A 20,911-nucleotide genomic window follows, 5' to 3' on the forward strand; every position below is an offset into this window, starting at 1 on the left:
AGTGCATTAACAAGGTACAATATTTCAGATCTGACTCTGGAAAGGGCACCATATGGAGGAAGCTCTAGATCCCCTTGGACGCTTGATTTGCTTGCCCAGAAAGATGCAAGCCCCATAGGAAAGCACTATTGTGTTCTGTCATTATGAAAGCACTAATGTTTTTTGGAAATCACTATGAGCATGTTTCTTGGCACAATTTTGTGCTCGTGAGATCTGGCTATGCTTATCGGCTTCAATGCAGGGTGCTGCTGTATATGTCGACTGGGAGAAATTTTGACAGAAAAGCGTGTCTTTAGGATATCAGACTTGGTTATTCGATAAAAGTACCGGTAGAAATATCCTGCACAAGGAAATATTGTGAGCAGTGTTTTGTGTCGACGAATTTGTATGGACAAATGAGAGCCTTCACAGGGGCAAATAAACACAACACTATAGAGTGTCAAGCAGCCCATGTAGTCATGATGTCGATACCACTGTCAGGTGTGTGCAGATGCTGCGTGCAAAATTGTGAGCAGGTTTCACCTTGCCGGTTCAGGAGAAAATCCACAGAGAAGTGAAGGTCTCAAAATTTCTCACACTGGTGTGAGCTGTGCACTTGTTGTGTAGTCTCATATGCTGTAAGGCGCAAATCTTAAGAATAGAAAAACACGCCCCTGTGTAATCAGGTCACAAGATTTATTCTATACATCTGCATTCACATCCACTTTGCAATCATGCCTCTATTTATCACGAATGCCCAAATGCCTGTAATTTCGTTCTGTTGTGTCTGTCTTCAATTTGTTCTAAATAGCTGAGTTCGAGCAATAAGTATAGAATAGTAGAAATTGTAGTAATACTGCATGAACCAAACCAATGGGCACTTCTAATATACACTTCACTTCACTGTACTTTCAATTATGTTGCAACTTCGTTCTCCTTACACCAGTACAGGTACGTGCTAAGTGCCCACGGTTCTTCCATTTTGACATGTTCTGTATATTACCTGATAGGAACAGGTACTCCCATTTCGTACTAGGTCACCTCTGCCTTGACTCACACTCCACCCCTAAATGCACACCAGTGAATGAAGGATGAACGCAATATGGGCATACTACCGTCACAAAATTCTGATGTAATTAAGGGTGTTGTTATCAGCACCATTACAAATGATTTTAATATGTATGAATCTGTCACTCGAAAGCCCACAGGAAAGAGTGCCTAGATGCTGTTACAATGCAAGACACTACGGCACTCATTTACATTTCGAATGATTGAAGCTTCCTTCCTTCACATCATCACCAGGAGAATGTGTGGCGCCTCAAGCATACTAGTTTTACTGCATAACCAGCACAAAATGCCTGTGACATATGTTACACCTTCTTATTTAGTTTGTTTCAGGAAAGCAGTTCTTCAATGCAATACGTGAAGAAAACTAATTGTTGTACAGATATGTGGCTGGAACGTGACTAACCCTGCTTAAATGCATGGGAAACATGTAATTGTAAGAGTAGAAACCATTGCTTCAGGAATATTGCGGTTGTGTACGCAGAGTGTTTCCTTTCTTCTAAAGAGGAGTTTCGCGCAACATCTACCACTAGCTCTGTTTCTTTTTGTAACCCTGCCCCCTCCCACATTTTTGTGTAATGCACCTTTATGGGTACATAAAGTTCAATAAAGTGTAATGAAATAACTATATGCCGGTCATGTGTGCCAACATAGATGTGTTTGCCCCAAATCTGTGAAACTGTTGTTGCTGTTGGGTGCTGTTAACTTGCAAACCATCCCCCCCTCCCGATACGTCACCTATTAATTTCCAGAATACACCAGCTGAAGACATCGCATGTTCATCACTGGCTATTGAAGTTAGGTAGTCAGCCATGCAAAAACATCTATGTTATTTTTCTGCATATTAAGCAATGTCCCACATTTCTGCTCCCAGACTTTGTCCTTGATGATGCAGTACACCGCGTTCACTACCCTAATATACTGTCTGGTTGTGTAGCTTTTTGCTGACACAGCTGAATGAATATGTTGGCTTTTGCAAAGTTACAACTGCCAAAGTGTCTCAAAAGATAACAGAAAATGTGGAAGAAAGATATAAAATCCTGTATTTCCTAAAAAATAATAGCAGCACATTGTAGATAAGATGCACCTGATTTCAAGTTTCATTCTTTTCGTTATATTAGCTTATTTGCATTGCATTCATTTGTCCATTGCAGCCTTCCACTTACTGTCCATTACATATCAATGCAGAAAGCTAGCAGACAATGATCAGTGCTGCTGTTTGCTTTGATATTCCACGGCGTTGTTTCTCAAGAAATAGCACAATCTCTCAGCCCACAGCTGTGCAGTTTATAACTGCGTAACTACGCAGTGCACAGATGCATGGGGCACATGCACAAATTTTTCAGAGCTTTACCATCTGTATTTCAGGTTGTCTGCAATACAGGACAGTGTAGAAAACTGGGAACAGTCAGAGAACTATAGCAAGACTTAAAAGCTAAAAAAAGAAAATTCTCAAGAACGCTGCATAGAGCTGCTGATGTAATCGTGCAATACCTTAATTTGCACAATTGGACAGTGGCAGTTCTCAGAGCAGCCTTGCCAAAGGAGAAGCAGAGGTCACACGGGCCTCTCATGTGATTTTACTGTCAAAGTTGAGCTATCTGTGTCAGATTGAAGTGGTAAATGCAACTGCATCACCATAGAAATTCTTTCTGAACAAAAAGTCTAAATGAAAAGCCTCAACTGGCATATTATAGCATGGCATCAGCTGTGGGGAGTTTTTAGGCATTGGTGGTGGTGATTGTTTGGCATGTAATGGTGCAGTGATAATGGAAGTGAGATTGTTTACAAGAAGAGAAGTGAGATAAGTGAGAAGTGAGATAATGGAAGTGAGATTGTTTACAATGCCAGTATGAAGTCAAGAGAGGAGCTTATAAAGAATGAGCGCAGAAAAAGACCCTGACCAGGTATGTAAGTGTTGCCTCAATAATATATGACTCTGAACAAGCAAGCACAATGCAAAGAACAGCACTGATTTGCTTGTAGCTGATGTTGCAGCTGTTGTTGCATGTGTTTGCCTGTGTCCACTGTATGTTTGCTCCACCCTTGAAACATCATTATTGAGACAAATAAGACCTTCTGTATGAGATATTTGATCCATTTTAACAGCAAAGAGAAGATTGTTTGTATTTTGTGCATATGGTCTCAATAAACAACAAACTCTGAATGGCTCGCATTTATTGTAACGACACTAAAGTGTGCCCTTTTATTTTTGCATATATGGCGTCTGTGATGTCAAATGCGCTCAATATATGACTGTAGGACAAGTGTGTACATTCCCATTCTATTAAGTTCCAGCAACTAACAGTCTTTGTTAGCTGAACAGAATAAATCAATTCAGTGCTTGATGATTTGTACAAGAATGTTATCTGCAGAGATACGGAGATAAAGGAGGTCACAATTAACCATAGCACCGCACTGATAGAACGACAGGAGGTCACGACACTGGCAACTTCCACACAACTCATAGGCAGGGGCACCCTGGGTAACATAACGAAAACAGCGCTAACACGCACACACACAGGACGCGGATGTAAACAGGACTGCACAGTTCGTTTTCAGTCTTGCGCCCGAACAAACGCAGCCAGCAAAGCGATGCTTTAACGCGTTGCAGATTTGTGACACCTTGAAAAGTACCACGTCAATTTCTTGAAACCATAGCACTATTAAAGTTTTGCCTGTGGGAGTCCGATGCAGGATATGGCCACCCTTGCATCAATGTAATTGCTGTTTACTTACAGGCAGCCTACCGTGATGATGCGCCTGCACACACGCTGCGCACATGACACCAGACTTGAAAGCGTAAAAACACGCTGCTGACATGCCCCAGCGATCGAAAGGCTATCTTGATCGTTGCAATTCACCACACAGGCCGCACAGCAAACGATAAACAAGCGATGGTCCATGAGGTGCAGTTATTATACGCAACCACAATCGACGACCGAACACTGACAAAAGTACAACGATCGCCTCCACGAGAATACGTACTCCTGCCTCTTCAATAACATGCAAACGCGCTCTTTGTACATTGTTTTAGCTATCATATTAACAAACACAAAGGCAGGCTTAACCGCCGGCCACCCACAAACCATCCAGCAACCACCTGTAGCAGCGCCAGCCAGCGCCGCCTGAACTTTTCTTTATCAACCTCATAAAAAAAAAAAAATATATATATATATATATATATATAAACGGGGGTCTTCCTCTTCGCGGCTCTTCCGTCGTCTGCTAATTTATCCCTCCCCTCAACCATCTCGTGACAATGTGAATAATGCGCACGCGTTGTGGTCAACGGCTTCAGAGCCGGAGAGATCACGTGATCAACTTAAACCAGACGTCACTAAACCAGTGGCTAAGTGGGACTGGTGAATACGGGCATAAGAAAAAAGGGTGTCACAGGGGTGTAAACGCAGCAAGTACACCCCACCAGACCGAAGGAGGCACCAGAACACCCTTTTTGGCGGCCTCCATTTGTTTGTTTTCCGTGCCGGGATCACAGGGGTGTACTGGAACACCTTCGCGAGAAATCGACACCTCCTTTTGCACGATGCTATCGACGACGCGGCGCCGGCGCGTCGTAACTTCCGCTCCCACTTTCTCTTCTCAGTGCGGCGGTGGCGTTGACGTGAATTGAGTGTCTGGCTTGTATGACTTGATCCAACGCGATATTTCGAACGAACTTATGCGTACGTGAATGGGTCTGGTTCGCTTTTTGGCCCCGACCTAATCATTCGTTGGTGCAGATAATCTGCGGGATGCTTGTCATTCTGAGGACGCATTTCGAAACGATTGGACGCTAGCACGAAACAGCAAGACAAAAGCATAGCACGTAGTTTAATCTGCACCGTGAAGAAGCTGTGCGTCGACGTACCTCGTATGCCGTGCTCTATGGCTTGAGATACATCCAGCCCTTATTCGATTGAGATAGGTGCTGGTCTACGGAATGCCGAAAGAGAGCTCGAAGCAGGCGACATAAATATGGATGTACATGGAATGGACCGCAAACTGAGTTCAGATAGAAAAGGTTGTAGCATGGTCTAGTTGGTTCTTCTGAATGTTCTAACATGCCACTTTTCCCAGGCGACACTGCCAATGAAGAATGCATACTAGAACATAACTTGCTCTTAGCCAGACGTCGAACTCCGCGAACAAAATCAGACTTCATCTGCCTCAGCCAATGTCCGGTGTGGTATGTTGAACGCTCCATTTTCCCGTAAAATTTTGGTGCAATAGATGTGAACTCGTGTTGGGTCTCAGGTGCAGATGGCCCAGTTACATTACCAGTTTGTGTAGCTGACCTAAGATAAGGATTGTGGGGTTCCAGACACCACAAACATTGTCTTTATCTCAGGACCATACATCATTTGAGACATTACAGTTAACAGCTGCTTTTGCAGTTTTCAGGAATGGCGGGCAGCAACATCGAACGGCAAAGTGCAGCAAAACAAAGGGAATGTTTCAACAAACAGCACTTAGCATTTGAGGAAAATCGTGAGTATAGAGTTGTTTTCGTTTGTATATGATTTTGTTTTTCAACACAGGCTTCGAATAGTCACAAAGTAGCACGCTTCCTTTGTTGTCTGATGTTGATTACACTCCCACGCATAGTAGTTGCGAACAGATTAGTATTTGAAGAAAAGCTGTTAGCCCTGTTGCACTCTCTGGTGCACTTTGCCTACTCTTTGGCTGTTCCCACATTGGCATCACCTCACCGCCAGAATACAGGTCCAGCATATGATGCGATGCCTCTTGTCCAGGCAAGCTCACCCTGTAAACATTACTTCTGGTCACTTTGTACACGCACTTGTGTCGTCGGTAGCCCTGAACCATAAGGTCATTCAGAAGTAGGTAAATATTCCCTGCTATAATGTGGACACCAGAAATTTGCGAGAAATCTGGAATGTCTCCTTTCTTCTGCACTATGATGTCGGTCCTGTAGGTGACAGCATTAAATGTAGCACATCTCACTTCCCATACTTCCTGTTCCATTGCAATTTCCTGTACACAGCGTTGCAGGGAAGAGCTTGCCACACTCTTTGGTACAGAGGTCTTGTAGCCATAGTTCTGGGAAGACGCATGAAGATAGTAACACTGCATGAGCTGGTACCAGTTTGCCAGTGTCTTAATGATATTCTTAAAGTTCTTCACTCTTAAGGCTAAAGCTTTAAAGTATTGGTGTTTGGCCTCAAAGCGCATGCACCAGTAATATCTGAGGCTACCCAGCATAATCCGTGGGTAATGGATGAGAAAGTGCATCTTTGGGATGATCCAAGCTGAAGGATACTGGGTGATGAAGCACTTCAGGAAATCTTGAATTCTCACTTCGAGGTATGGAACACAGTCGCATCTTAAGGCGCAACACACACGGACAAGAGGGAGACACACACTTGCGCCACTCGCAACTCAGTTTAATAGCAAATAGCACATAGACAGGAACAAAAAGACAAAGAAAACCCAGAAAAACAACCTCCCGCCCTCTACCAGCAACAAGGAACAAGTTCACACTACACAGCGATAAGCGGCTGCCACCCGCTATCATCGAGATACTTTATCTCCCGCACTGACAACGTTACGGAAGGCTGGCTCACACATCTTTCACCCGACTTACTCATCATGTAAGCCTCAATAATCTCTCGCGTCAGCGCATTGCGCGACAGTGCCAAGATATCAGTCCTCCAAAAGTCCGGTGTACACACACATCTATTACAATGAACAGCGAGGTGTCCCCCCGGAGTGCCACTCAGTGATGCCACGTGCTCCATCAGCCTAACATTGGCACACCTTCCAGATTGCCCTATATAAACTCTGCCACATGAGTTGCTATTAAACTGAGTTGCGAGTGGCGCAAGTGTGTGTCTCCCTCTTGTCAGTGTGTGTTGCGCCTTAAGATGCATCAGTATTACCAACTAGCCCAACTATTGTTGTTGATGGAACACAGTCGACAGGCATTTCCTCCGCAAGCAGCATATCTACTGTGGCACGGAATGTTAGGTACACGTCCCAGTGCTCGTTGCCTTCTGGTATGCTTGAGCTGAATATGAGCATGTCTGCTCCTAGACATTTTTTTGTTATTCCATTTTAATGCACGATGCAGTCTAACATGAAGTGCGGTTCTACTGCAGCACAGACTGCAAGGGTGCTGTGCACTCAAACATTGGTACCTTTCAGGGCTCATGGTACATGGCGTTACGAAACAAAGGCAAGAACGGTAGGCGAAGATTGGGAAACGGCATGCCAGATGTAAATGCTGCCACGGGAAAAAGAAGGTCACACAAAGAAAAGGGGCCAGAGGTACATCCAAGGGAACCACAACACATTACCCGAGAGGTATGTGTAATGTCTGCATTACTGCCATGCCACTCACAGGCACGATTTAGCTTTTGTGCCCTTGAGGAGGGAAAGTAGGTAAGGCATGAAAATAGGTAGGTAAAATGTTGCTGATCACAATGTAGTTTCAAAAGCTGCCTGCACAAATGAGATAAAGGGTGTAATCCCAGTAATATGGACAGTGTGGGGCTCATGTTCATGCTTTCCTTTTTGTGCAATCTTCATTACAGTGTACCCACGCTTCTGTCTTTGCAGAAGGAGAGGACGAAGCATCCATCAATGGCCACATGGCTTTCATGGCTAAAGAGATGAGGAAGGGTGAGGAAAAAGTGAAGAATGCAATGGACAGGACGTTTCAGGCACGGAGAAACTGGATAAAGACCGAGCGTCCACTAGTGCAGGACGTACTGAACAAGTACCCTGCATTAAGACAAGAAGAAGTAGGTTGCACGACATGGCAAACTGTCATATCATCCTTGCCGAGACAATATTTGAAAAGCAATTGTGCTTACTCCCAGGTTAGGAATGAATTCCAGCGCCTGACTGGCGTAGAAGCAGACACTTCGCTGCTCTCCTTCATAAAGAACTGTGGCGAAAAGGCATTGGAGCTAGCTTCACAGAAGAGAGCACTCCAGGCTGAACTGAAAGCATTTTGGAAGGAACTAGAACAGCTGCCAACGTCAGAACAAAAGTGTGAGTTCATAAACTCATGAGCTTGCAGTTGTAGGATAAAGGGTTAGGGAGCTTGCCCGATGAAAGGTAATAATTCCCACCTCCTTTGCAGACTACTTTGCCATCGGAGTAATAGAGTCCCTGCCAGGTCTGCTCAGAGAGAATTGGCAGAGACTCGTAGTCAAGCTGGTACATAAATTTTAGATTTCTTAACGTTGTTTCTTTCAGGCAGTGGCCTCAGCAGCCTTCCTATGAAAACTGTTTGTAGACCACCCCGACGCAAAGATTGTGCTCAGATTGCACACAAATGAATCTTCTAGGAAGCTCTTTGCTGTGGGTCATTGGCTGTAGTTTATGCGGCGCGTTGCATGCCTGCATGCTCCTTTTAAATGTATATCGATCTTAAATCTTGAAATAAGCACACGGAAGCTTGAGAACTGCTGCACTGTCTCAGAGCACCCTCGCTGAATGCAGCAGATGAACACGATATTGTCACGAAGCGAAATGGGTCGGCGAGTCGTCGAATAAACAGCGAACGGTTTATTAGACTACTTGGTAGCAAAACACAGAGTGATTGCTCTCTGAACACAACTGAGTCCAAAGAATCAATTGCTCCAGCCTGGAGCGCACGAGCATCTAAGCGTCGCGCCGAAAAGTCTAGAAACAGCACGTGCGTTTGCCAGAGAGCAGGCGACGTGTCTGGAAGGCTATTGCTTCTTCTTCAGCACGCGGCGGGATGAGATGTACCGTTTCGTGCCTGCCCTGGAAGTTTCTCGAAGATGATTCGTCGCATTGCCCCCTCCGTAGACGTGGCATCTTCCCGATGCCAGAACCTGTGTCGGCTCATCGCATTTCGTTTGCACCCTGCGAAGCCTCGTAGCCAACGTCGTCGTCTTTAACATTGTCGTCGGCGCCGTTATCGATGAATGCAGTTGTCCCGTGGTCGTCGATAAGTATTTGCAGGTCACTGGTAAGGTTTTGAGCGTCGCGGCGGTCGGTATTGCTGTTCGTCGAGCTCGGAGACTGGTCGCGTCGTGAGTCAGCAAGAGCATGCTGCTGCCGTAGAGAGTCTTCAATTGCGGCGGGGTGACTACGCGCTGAAGGCGGGAGGCGTCAGGTGAAAATCTGGGTAGACCCAGTCGTCGGTACGGGAAACGGCGGTAGACCCGGGTGGCTTCTTCACAGTGGTAGCAGAGCGGCCTCAAGTCTGACGTTCGCCGTACGTCTGTCTTGCGAGTTCCTTGTGCGCGGGGCTGATAGCTGAGTGGTGCAGGTTGGGCGGGTCGCGAAAGCGCCCAGCTGTTGCCGTGCCGCGCTGCCGATGGTGGCTGTCGTATTCATCTGCTTGCGGGTTGGGGGTCCCAATGGCCTGAATTCCGAAGGTAGACCACGCTGTCTTCGACTCAGTCGTTTCTGTTCTTCCAGGCCGTTGAGCAGGGATTGCCCCGCACCTCCACCAGAAATGTCACGAAGCGAAATGGGTCGGCGAGTCGTCGAATAAACAGCGAACGGTTTATTAGACTACTTGGTAGCAAAACACAGAGAGATAGCTCTCTGAACACAACTGAGTCCAAAGAATCAGTTGCTCTAGCCTGGAGCGCACGAGCATTTAAGCGTCGCGCCGAAAAGTCTAGAAACAGCACGTGCGTTTGCCAGAGAGCAGGCGACGTGTCTGGAAGGTTCTTGCTTCTTCTTCAGCACGCGCCGGGATGAGATGTACCGTTTCGTGCCTGCCCTGGAAGTTTCTCGAAGATGATTCGTGGCAATATGCCAACAATGATTTCCTGTAATGTTTTTAATTTAGTTTCCACACTAATCAGATAGAACAGTGTCCAAGTGCAGTGTCTCTACATAGATTATACCTGTGCAAGTTGTGTGCAACCTGGTTCTGTTCATCCCACAGGAACCCGGCATCCAGCACACTTATCTGACCATCACCTACACAGGCGATGACCTACTTACAACTGGGAGCATCAGTGTTGGTGCAGAAGGAGTCTCAGTCAGAGCCTTGGATGCCACTTCAGCTGTATCACTACTGCTGTGTTTGTATTGCACCTTTAATATTGAGTATAGATGGGTAGAAATCCAGCGAACCGGTAGAGATGTAGGAAGGAAGTTGCCTCAGGACAGAAGCCACCGATATTTCGAACAGAGACTGTTCTTCTTCTGGGCACCGTCCTCATCATTGGCATGGTATTTAAAGGGTTAGGTGTGACGTGTTTAAAGGTTCATGCGAATTGTGGGTCAACAGCCCGGAGGGAAGAAAGGATCCCTGCGGGCTTCTACGGCCGGAGTGAATGGCTGCTTTGTTAGGGTGTGGAGGGGATTATGTGAACGTAGTGATCTAGGCTACAGACCGGTTACAGAAAATGGAAGGTTCACGAACACGTGGACGAAACGGCACAACAGGCAAGAATTGGCAAGCATAGCGAAAGATAAGGAGGTTAGTGGTTACGTGGGGAAAATTCCAGAACAAGCAAAGTTTTTTTTTTATAATAATATTTGTAATACAAAGTTGTGGCATGCAATACTAGCCACGCTGGATGTGACATCACTGTATACTAACATCCCACACAACGACGGAATCACAGCCCTCTGCAATACCCTTTCTACAACAAACATCAGAAGAGACACTGAAACCATACTCGCTCTAATGGACTTGGTCCTTAAACTGAACTACTTCGAGTTCAATGGCGAATACTACCTACAAGTACACGGTACAAGCATGGGCACACCTGTTGCACCCACATACGCAAATATATTCATGGGTTTCTTGGAAAACAAAGTTCTCAGCGCCCTCTCATTAAAACCCACTGTGTACCTTCGATACATCGATGATATACTGATAATATGGGAACACGGGGAACATGAATTTCAAAAGTTCGTAGATCTACTGAACACCGCGCATAGCACCATAAAGTTCACATCACAACAGTCAACTCACTTAATTAACTTCCTCGACACCACAATATCACTAGACAACGGCAACCTCATCACAACCCTGTACAAAAAGCCAACTGACAAACAACAATACCTTCACTTCTAGAGTCAGCACCCGCGCCACTGTAAGGTTGGAATTCCTAATGGGCAGAGTGTAAGACTACGCAGAATTTGTTCAAACGACACAGATTACGCTGAGAAGCTTGACGAACTCTGCAGTACACTTGCCCAAAGGGACTATCCAGACTCCCTCCTAACCGAATTCCATCGCAAGGCACTCACACTCGATCGAAACGAGGTTCTGGAAAACCGAAAAAATCCTGACGCGTGCCAAATAAGCTTCATCACAAGATATTCCAACGCACTTCCAAACATCAAAGCCATTCTACAGAAGCACGAGCCCCTCCTCCAAAGCAGTGACCGACTTAGCAATATATTCACCCATCCCATACAGGTGACATACCGACGCGCAAAAAACCTAGCAGACTCCTTGGTCAATGCCAAAATCAGCAAAACGAGCGCCCCGTACACGGGAACACGGCCCTGCAATCTCCCGCGCTGCAAAACATGCAAGCACGTTCAACACGCTAACTTCATCAAAAGCACTGCGAGCAATTACACCCACCCCGTTAACCACGCATTCACATGCACAAGCTCCAATGTCATATACTGCATTGAATGCGGCGACTGCTCTATGCAATACATTGGTGAAACCGGCCAACAAATGAACAACCGCCTTACCGGACACAGAACCGACACGTCCAACAAACTCCCCAAAGCAGTCGCCGAACACTTTAACGTTCCTGGTCACAATTTTGACAACATTAAACTGTATATTCTAGAAACAGGGTTTAGATCCACACGTGACAGACGTGATAGGGAGTCCTATCTCACATACAAGTTCAACGCTCTTCACCCGTCCGGTATCAACAAATCACAAGGCACCCTAGAAACACTTTACAAATAAAATATGCTTTTCCCTTTTACCCCCATCATCTGTTATGTTCTGGATGGCCACTGCTTTCTGCATTCTTTATTGCATGCCACAACTTTGTATTACAAATATTATTATAAAAAAAAAACTTTGCTTGTTCTGGAATTTTCCCCACGTAACCACTAACCTCCTTATCTTTCGCTATGCTTGCCAATTCTTGCCTGTTGTCCCGTTTCGTCCACGTGTTCGTGAACCTTCCATTTTCTGTAACCGGTCTGTAGCCTAGATCACTACGTTCACATAATCCCCTCCACACCCTAACAAAGCAGCCATTCACTCCGGCCGTAGAAGCCCGCAGGGATCCTTTCTTCCCTCCGGGCTGTTGACCCACAATTCGCATGAACCTTTAAACACGTCACACCTAACCCTTTAAATACCATGCCAATGATGAGGACGGTGCCCAGAAGAAGAACAGTCTCTGTTCGAAATATCGGCGGCTTCTGTCCTGAGGCAACTTCCTTCCTTTAATATTGAGTGTTCGCCAGTCGTTAAGAACACTCTCTCTGTACTAGAACGAATGCTGGGGGTGAAGTACACCCGCCTAACAGCCCTCCCACTGCAGGTTGTAGCAGCGCTAACAGCTAGATGCCGACTCTATTCCTCTCTTCAGCTCTAACCACATAGTGTGTTCGAAGTTACGGTCTCAGGTTACATGGATGATTTTGTACTCCAGTCACGCGCTTAAAAACAATCAATTAACTAACTTTTAGCTATTACCACTAACAAGTGTGTCCATTTTATAAACTTTGAGGTGGCCATATTTCTGGGTGATTCCGTTTCATATAATTTTTGTAACATGTCCGTGTTCCGAGACGTCTTCAAATTTCGGCAGTTTGTGTATGTATGGACGTCTGAATGGAAGGATTGGCAGAAAGCCCACACCTCCTTGGAATGTGAGATTCTATTCACCTCCATGTAACTCAGTTGCAGCATGGAGTTTTGTGGCACTTGTGGCAGGTATAGCATAAAAAGGGTCTTTGGGGTTTTAACAATTTGCAAATTCCGTGCAGGACACATTCATGGAATATTTTGGTAACTTATTTCACGTTTTAAGATCACGAAGGCAGAAAAAATAGGCGATGTCAAGTTGCCAGTGGTGAGTAAATCAAAGAGTGATATTAAACGGTAGGAACAACTTATTTATTTACACATGGTAAACAAGGCTTTCGTGCACGAGTCTGCACTTCTTCAGGTTCACTTACTTCACTTCACTTACTTTTTGTAACCTGAACAAGTGCAGTCTCGTGCACGAAAGTCTTGTTTACCATGTGTAAATAAATAAGTTGTTCCTACCGTTTAATATCACTATTTGTTTTAAGATCACTTAAGATCACGTCATCTGAAGGGACAAATCAACCAATCTCTCTCACTCATCCCCCTTTCACTCTTACATTTTTGCTCACTCATACACACAACCATACAATATGCATCGACACAGTCGTATGATTGTGTGTATGAGTGAGAAAAATGTAAGAGTAAAACAGAGATGAGTGAGAGAGAGTGGTTGATTTGTCCCTTCAGATGACGCCCCCTTGGAAGTCGCTGGAGAGGTGTGTTAGCTTAGCTCAATCGGTAGAGCCCTGGACGGGTAATCCAAAAGACGTGGGTTCCAGTCCTACAGCTGGCTAACCTTTTGAGTGACTTCCATCTTTCATTGTTAATTTCTTAGGCACTTTGAGGCTTTGTATGTATTTGTCCTTCTATGTTGTTCTAACCTCAGAACATCAGTTCTCTCATACCCTGAATCCGTCTCTAGTCTTAGTGACATTTACGACTTTCACAGTAATTACGTGGGTTATGTATTGCCTAAAATTTGAAGGAAAGATGTCTGATTGCGGATGCACTACGAGAATGCATCAAAAGGAACTATTCTCGAAATACAGCCACCTCCATGTGCAGTGTGCCTGAGCCCGCTAGTAATAGTAACTAAAAGGTTAATGAATTGATTTTAGTTAAACATCACGTTTACGAGCACGCATCACCTCACTTTCTTTCTGCCTTGTAGCACAATTTCAGTGCACAAGGGCTTCCTTTTGCCCACTCAATCTCTCTTTTAGTATATATTGAACGCTTAAAGAGGTTGGGACTTTCGTCACTTGACAAATATATTCAAGTTCACCATGCATGCCTCGTGCTCCTTTCCCAAATTTGCACGAAACAAAAATGTTTGCTCAAGCCTGTGTAGTTTGGAAGATGTGGGCAACAAGTGGGTGTGTGCAAACAAGTGCTGATGTCTGTTTATGCCGGCTTTTCACATTTGTCTTAAGAGGTCAGGTAACTGTCACAACCCCTTTAACTGTGCACAAACTGTGTTTATTGGCTTTCAACTGGTTTGAAGAAAACTAAAGGAGGTCGTTGACAAGCGAGGAGACATAGTGGATTCGCAGTAGCAGTGCAAACTTTACTTGATATACTCCCGTCAGCACAGTATCCATTGTTAACCATGACCAGAATTCAGTTAAGTTAAGCTAACGAAAGAGTCATGTTGGCGAATGTTCAGCCGCTCTGCTTCTACAGGGACAGGCATGAACTAATCCATACTTCCAGGTGTGGACGACATCGTGTGCAACACTCAGTATACTGTGCGGTCTTATCGAAACTACTAAATTACGTCGCGCCTACGGTAGTGATCTGCAGGCAGGTAAAGCCAATTTTATGAGCAAGTGTACCTGAATTCTAAGAGTGTGTGTATTTTTCAAACGAAGGCATGTCCTCTCAGCTCAGCAAAAACATGCATTGTTGCGCTTTCGGGTTCTTCATATTTAGGACTGTCACACTTTTTGTTTCTAGCGGTGTTCACAACGTATTTAAATTGAACCAGAACATAATTGAAGAAGTTGAACCCGCATTAGGCTCAGCAGAATATTTCTTATATTCACCTATACAGTGCCCCATCCGATAATGGAGTGCCTTGTCATCGAATGTTGCTCATATACTCTTTCTTACTGTGCTTTTGTTAAGATGTGCGACCTTGTACAAATCCCCTGATGTAGCGCTTATAAAGTACTTCAGGTATAATAAATGAAATAAAAATAATATATGATATGTGTATTAAAAAAAATTACCACACCAAGGATTGAAACCAGGAACGCAAATCCACAACGCGCTCACTATACCACGAGACCAGCAACGCAACAACACAGCGCGAAGAATTTGGTTAGAAATATGTAGAGGACGCTGGTCTTCCTCTACACGAGCCCCGACCGGCGATGATGGTATGCCACGGAGAGGCGATGACGGTGGCCTATCTCCATGGCCGCGCCGGTGGAACTGAGGCAGGTGCTCCAGGCGCGTGGCCATCTTCGTCGCTGTCCACCGGCCGCTACATCACTCCCCCCCCTCAGACGCGGAGCGGCGCTTGCGGTTGAGTGGTTGAAGTTCGCGTCGATACTAAGACGGGAGGAATGGCGACGGCACGTGGACGTGGGAAAGTGAGGCTTGAGAAGTGAGAAAGTACGGCTTGAGTTCGCGGCAGCAGGCGCGGCAGGATAGCGATCGTGGACATTCGTTGTAGAACGTTGTTGCGGACGGTCGATTTAGTGCGCTGTGCCGTCGTGCTGCTGCGCCAGTGATCAGCTTGCGTCGTGTCAAGTGGAAGCAGGACGATGGGGGCAGCGTGAGACATTTCCGCGAGCGACCTCCGGAAAGCGTTGCCGAGCTGACGCATGTGCGGCGTCAGGGCGTAAGAACAGCGACGTACCGATACCGGTAGTGGAGCGTGTTGCTCATTGAACAGTCGCTGGTGATGCCGGGGTGTGCCATCGCGAAGTACGTGGAGGCCTGAAGAAGAGTGCGGGACCACGGCGTACCGCGACCGGTACGGGGCGTTGAAGCCGAAGAGTGCCGGGTCAGAAGAAGTGAGCGTAGCCTCCGATTACGAGCCCCGGCGGAGAGACGTGCTCGGTGGCTCACGATAGGTGGGCCCTAGCGCCATCGTCTGCTGTCTTGAGCAGGTGAGCGGATGTTGCTGCCCCATAATAGCCGTCGTTGTGAAATTTGGGATGGTACTGGGCAGAATTATGCCGAACATGGTGTTCATAGTTCGGGTCACCAAATGTAGAGGACGGTGGTCTTCCTCTACACGAGCCCCGACCGGCGATGATGGTATGCCACGGAGAGGCGATGACGGTGGCCTATCTCCATGGCCGCGCCGGTGGAACTGAGGCAGGTGCTCCAGGCGCGTGGCCATCTTCGTCGCTGTCCACCGGCCGCTACAAATACTCTGAAAGCCATCGTAGGCCTATCGTGTATTTTTTTCGTCGTGGGAAAAAAATTAGGACCTCCTGCAACTGCGCATAAAGTTGCAAAACGCACAAGACAGGCCAGTCTTTCATGTCCAATGTGGACACTTTTTGGGGAAGCCCTGGTTTTGACGTAATTAAAGGATTAAGACACGCCAGTGTATTCTGCCATGAAGCCAACACGGCGAAAATAAGTCTCTCAGGAAATAAAGTGTGGCGGTCTCGAGCTACCAATCTACTGGTGGACAATCGAGGAACCTTCTGCCGTCACGCCTAGATGTGGACACTTTTTTCAAACCCTCAGTTCTAATGGATATTTTATGGAAAGCAGACGGAATGTATAGCTTCAATGGAGGGCACCGAGTTCGCAGGTTAAGCCAACATTAAGAGTAGGTGTCCCGCAATTCTGGGAATGGCTTTCGAAAAGACTGGCTCACTGCCAAAACAAAATGTGCCATGTTTGTCGAGCCAGTGGCCCTGTAGCAACAATGTGGAGAAAGTTTCTGTGAGGTGCATGCTGCGCATCCAAGTAATGCCACTTTGTCTAGGACGTAATGAAAACATTACCAACCAGCAGTATGCCGAAATCACTACTTGTACTTTTCTTTAATGCTGTTTATTCTTTACTAGTGCCATGAAGCATGTGGAGGCCTTAGGTGGCGGTCTCTTTTTAACCTAAGCATATGCTAACGATTTATTGACAGATTTATCTCTGCCAGGGTCTCTGCTGTCGCTGCACTTCCAACTGCAATTTTTTGACTGACGTGCGTAACAAAGTATAAGTGTGTGCATCACGTTTCATTACAATGAACAGCTTTTAATGCCCCAGGCTAAGTCTTCTAGGTCCCTTGCTCCACATTATTACACTTGCACACATTTCAAGTTCACTTGCCCAGTTCTCAGTACACTTATGTGTAGGAGCCCTTGCTTTCATTATTATCAGTTTGAATTTTGCATATGTATGTTTTAGATACAACCTTCAAGTTAGCAATGCACTTGTATGCAGGAGCTCTTGTTTTTTTATTATTATCATCAGTGCCATACTTGTAAGTGCATGTATAATAAACTGTTCATGAAATTACCTTTTGACTGTTTTCCAGAACATCCCTGCTGGAAATAGTGGGCATGATCTCATTGACTTCTCCCCGCAATTTTAATGAGATTCAATGAGAAATCAGACTGCGAATTCGTTCAACGTGTAAAAGCCGACTATTTCTCATTGACTGAAGTCGAAGTTAAGCAGGGAAGCTGCCTTCGCGAAACCGGGCTCTGCCGTGTTGTGTGGCGAAGACCACGTCACGAAGCAAGGAACCAATTGAACGAAATGGTTTAATGGTCGTCAGTGAGACGGAGTGAGATTGAAACTCTGACTTCCAATTGATTTAATGAGATCCAACATGTTGTGCATTACAGTCTGCACCAATAGAAGGAATGAGGAATTGGTCTAATGTGTACCAATGAGAAACTGCTTTCCAATTGATTTAGTGGGATCCAACATGTTGCATGGCCGCCAATACAATAAGTGAGAAGCCAGTTGCTGAAGGAATGAGCGTAATGGTGACGAATAGTACATCATCACTCTCAAATTAAGTAATAATATAATTAGGAAGAACGCCGTACGTCCGTGTAGAACATTTACTAATTCGAGGAACGCGTCCGATTCGAACAAATGAAGCTCCAGAATACGCACCGTATCGACATATATTGCAAGCGAAAATTTAACGACAATCAGACATAGTATAAATTAATGAAGCAAATGAAAATTTATTCTGAACAAATCAACTGCGCCAGCTGTTCGTCGATGTCGCCGCTCGCAGAGGCAGAGTCCGAAGCGGGCGCGTTGTAACACGTTTCCGTGCCGCACCGCATAGTGGCTCGTCCGCGTTGAAAATAGTTCGCTACGTTATTTCAAATGTTCGTGAACATATACTCAAAAGCACATGTGCCGCGGTAAGTTCATACGCACCTATTACCTTAAGCTATTGTTTCTGCATTCGTATAACCTTCCAGTGCACAGGAGTCCAAGCGTTTATTCAAATCTTCAACGGATTAGTCAGTCTGTTACGGAATGCCGAGGTGTTTGGATGCGCGCCTTGTCCCGCCGTGGCTCACAAGCAGTTGGCGTATTTCGGGCGTCATTTTGAGGATTTTTCCCCTTTGTAAGGTATGTAATCGATGTTAGAAACATACCCGTTCTTTCTACACAGTCTCACACGTTTTATGCCTGTTCGTAGGCATTACAACCGGTGATGGGAGGAGAGCGAAATGTGCAGTCAGTGTTACCTCCCGCGCTGTGAGCAACGGTATGTAATATATTTGACTCCCACTCACACTGACATGCTGCTGTTCTTGTATCTTGTAAAATTGTGTTTCTTGAAGGTTAGGCTGGTGCGACGCAGCTGGCATAGGCATTTGTCAGCAGGTGGCCAGAACGGAATCTTACCGAAGTTGGATGGGATTAGTTTTCACGCATGAAACGCAAGCTGGACAGGACATCGCGAATCACCTACGAAGCACAGAAGACCATGATGGTTGAGTGCTTCAAGACCTTCTGTTTTGTTCATCGACGCTGTACGGACGTTGGGGACACATCACTATGAAGTTACTGATTGTGGATTTATTTTGTGCGTGTTGGTGATGGACAGTATGCTTTCAAAACATGTAAGTTCTGAATCGAGTTTTTACTGTTGTTGTTCACTGTCTTGCAAGCGATTTTTAACTGATTGGTGAATATTCACACTTTTGAACATTTGAAATAACTTTCACCTTTATATGTCCCACTTGTAATATTTTACTATCTACTGTATTGTGGTGTATGAAGAAATAAATGTGCACGCAGAAACGGCATCTAGTGTAACTCCTTTCTACAGCAAAACATGCGTTCTGCTCATTCAATGCAACAGAATCGAATGTTATTACACATTGAAAAGGTGAATCGTCAATGAGAATTTCCATGTGACGTTAATGGGGAAAATCTAGGCTACAGCACACTGGCCAATGGTAAACTAGGCTGGCCTCCAATGGGTGTGATTAAGCGTGGTTCCACTTCATCCCCATTGACATTTACAGTTATTTCTCTTTGAAACCCACTAAATTCCAGTAGTTTTCAATATGGTATTTGTCCAAAATTGTCGATTCGGAATGGGAAATTTTGTCTCCTTTCAATGAGAATTGTAAATGTGATATCCACTTAAACCGAATGAGATTTCTGGGCTATTTTGAATTGGACTATTTCCAGCAGGGATGTTACACGCCGCTTCGGAGGTTCCCAGAGGGAAGGTCATTCCATGGCACATTTCAAATCTTGTCGCACCTAACTGTTGCACATGAGTGCACTACTTTATCCAATCAGACGGCGCGTAGGTACACTCCACAAAGGGCATACTCGTACACCATCAGACAGGGAGCACTGGTATGCTCTTATTGGTGTACGAGTACGCCCATTCGTATTCCCATGCAAGGGCGTACCAGTACACCACCGTGAGTATACAGACACTCCCTGTCGTGGAATCTACTGGCACACCCTTCTGGGGATACGAATACTACCTGCAACGGGGCGTAGTGGTACTCCCTTCTGGGTGTACAGACAATCCCTGTGATGGGGTGCACCAGTGCACCCCTCATTAGGGGCGTTCCACTACATCTTCAGGGGAGTCATATATGCGACGGGCAAGTACACCCCAAAAGGAGTCGTGGCGACACACTTTCTTCTTAGAGTGCATCGTAACTTTCCCGTACGACGGAGATACGACAGATTCTGTCGCACGAGCTCTTTGTCAATCCGACCCCTGGTTATTAAGTCCTTATATTTTCTGAATAATTTGTCAATAATTGCACTTCCTGAGCAGCAGCACTACTATATAGATTGTAGACACAACATCGCGAAATTCCTCTGCAGCTTTCTGCGTGGGTTTTCCATGCGAAAAATTAAGTAATTAATTTAATAGATGGATACCGTAATCGCGTGGACATGCTCACATAATATAGAATTTTACTCACCCTGTCTCCATACTGACTGTTCCTGCCTCTCGCTGCTGACCTTTGTATCCCTCGAACGCTGCAACCGACATCACATCATGTAATACTAGAGTTTGACTAACCACTAACCAACCACGCAAGATGGCAGAGCAATTCAGAGTATGGCTCAACCAATTTTTTCTCTTACCATATATTTTGGTATGTTTCGGTTCTACCTTTTCGCGGTACGGCCCGCGAAAGGGGTCATGAAGAGAACAAAATGCAGGTTTTCTCGCTCTCGCTCTCAAGTGTTATGTTGAACAATGCAGTTCACATTGGAAGAGACATTATACTGAATATGGGTTTTACGGTTCCTTATGATAAAACGCGATATGCCTGAGTGCTGAGGAGAGAGAAACGACTGGTCGAGACACTGCACTACAATGTACGTATTTATTACGAAATTGAAATGAAATTTAGAAATTGTTACTATTGTGGGTGCTGGGTTATTTCTGCATGAACTTTGATTTACACTTCTAGAACTCTCGAGTGATACTGAAGCTGAATCTCATGCTGACAGAACCCGATGCTGACAGAGAAGCTTCCGCAAGTGATGGTCCCCATCGCTTAATACACACACGATGTATCTTTGAAGTCCTAAATCCCCATATCCTTAGGCCCAATTTTTTTCGAGTCAAGGCTTCTCTTTCCGAGATATAGCTTCCCTTTTCCTTTC

General features: G+C 45.4%; 1 protein-coding gene and 1 long non-coding RNA gene across 2 annotated transcripts in view; one reads left to right on the top strand and one right to left on the bottom strand.

Annotated features, from left to right (window-relative positions):
- The window catches only part of LOC135373686 (caspase-3-like), a 253,647-nt gene that overhangs the window by 18,397 nt on the left and 214,339 nt on the right, over positions 1–20,911 (bottom strand). The window contains exon 10 of the mRNA XM_064606770.1: positions 20,218–20,275. Within this exon, the coding sequence (XP_064462840.1) occupies positions 20,218–20,275 (58 nt within the window). The remainder of the gene's footprint in view (positions 1–20,217; positions 20,276–20,911) is intronic.
- Positions 18,250–18,963, top strand: LOC135373679 (uncharacterized). Its single transcript, XR_010416544.1, has 3 exons — positions 18,250–18,382; positions 18,453–18,521; positions 18,603–18,963. It is a non-coding gene; the product is annotated as an uncharacterized LOC135373679 (long non-coding RNA).

The sequence above is a fragment of the Ornithodoros turicata genome, unplaced genomic scaffold, assembly GCF_037126465.1.
Source record: "Ornithodoros turicata isolate Travis unplaced genomic scaffold, ASM3712646v1 Chromosome29, whole genome shotgun sequence".
Taxonomy (NCBI): Eukaryota; Metazoa; Arthropoda; class Arachnida; order Ixodida; family Argasidae; genus Ornithodoros; species Ornithodoros turicata.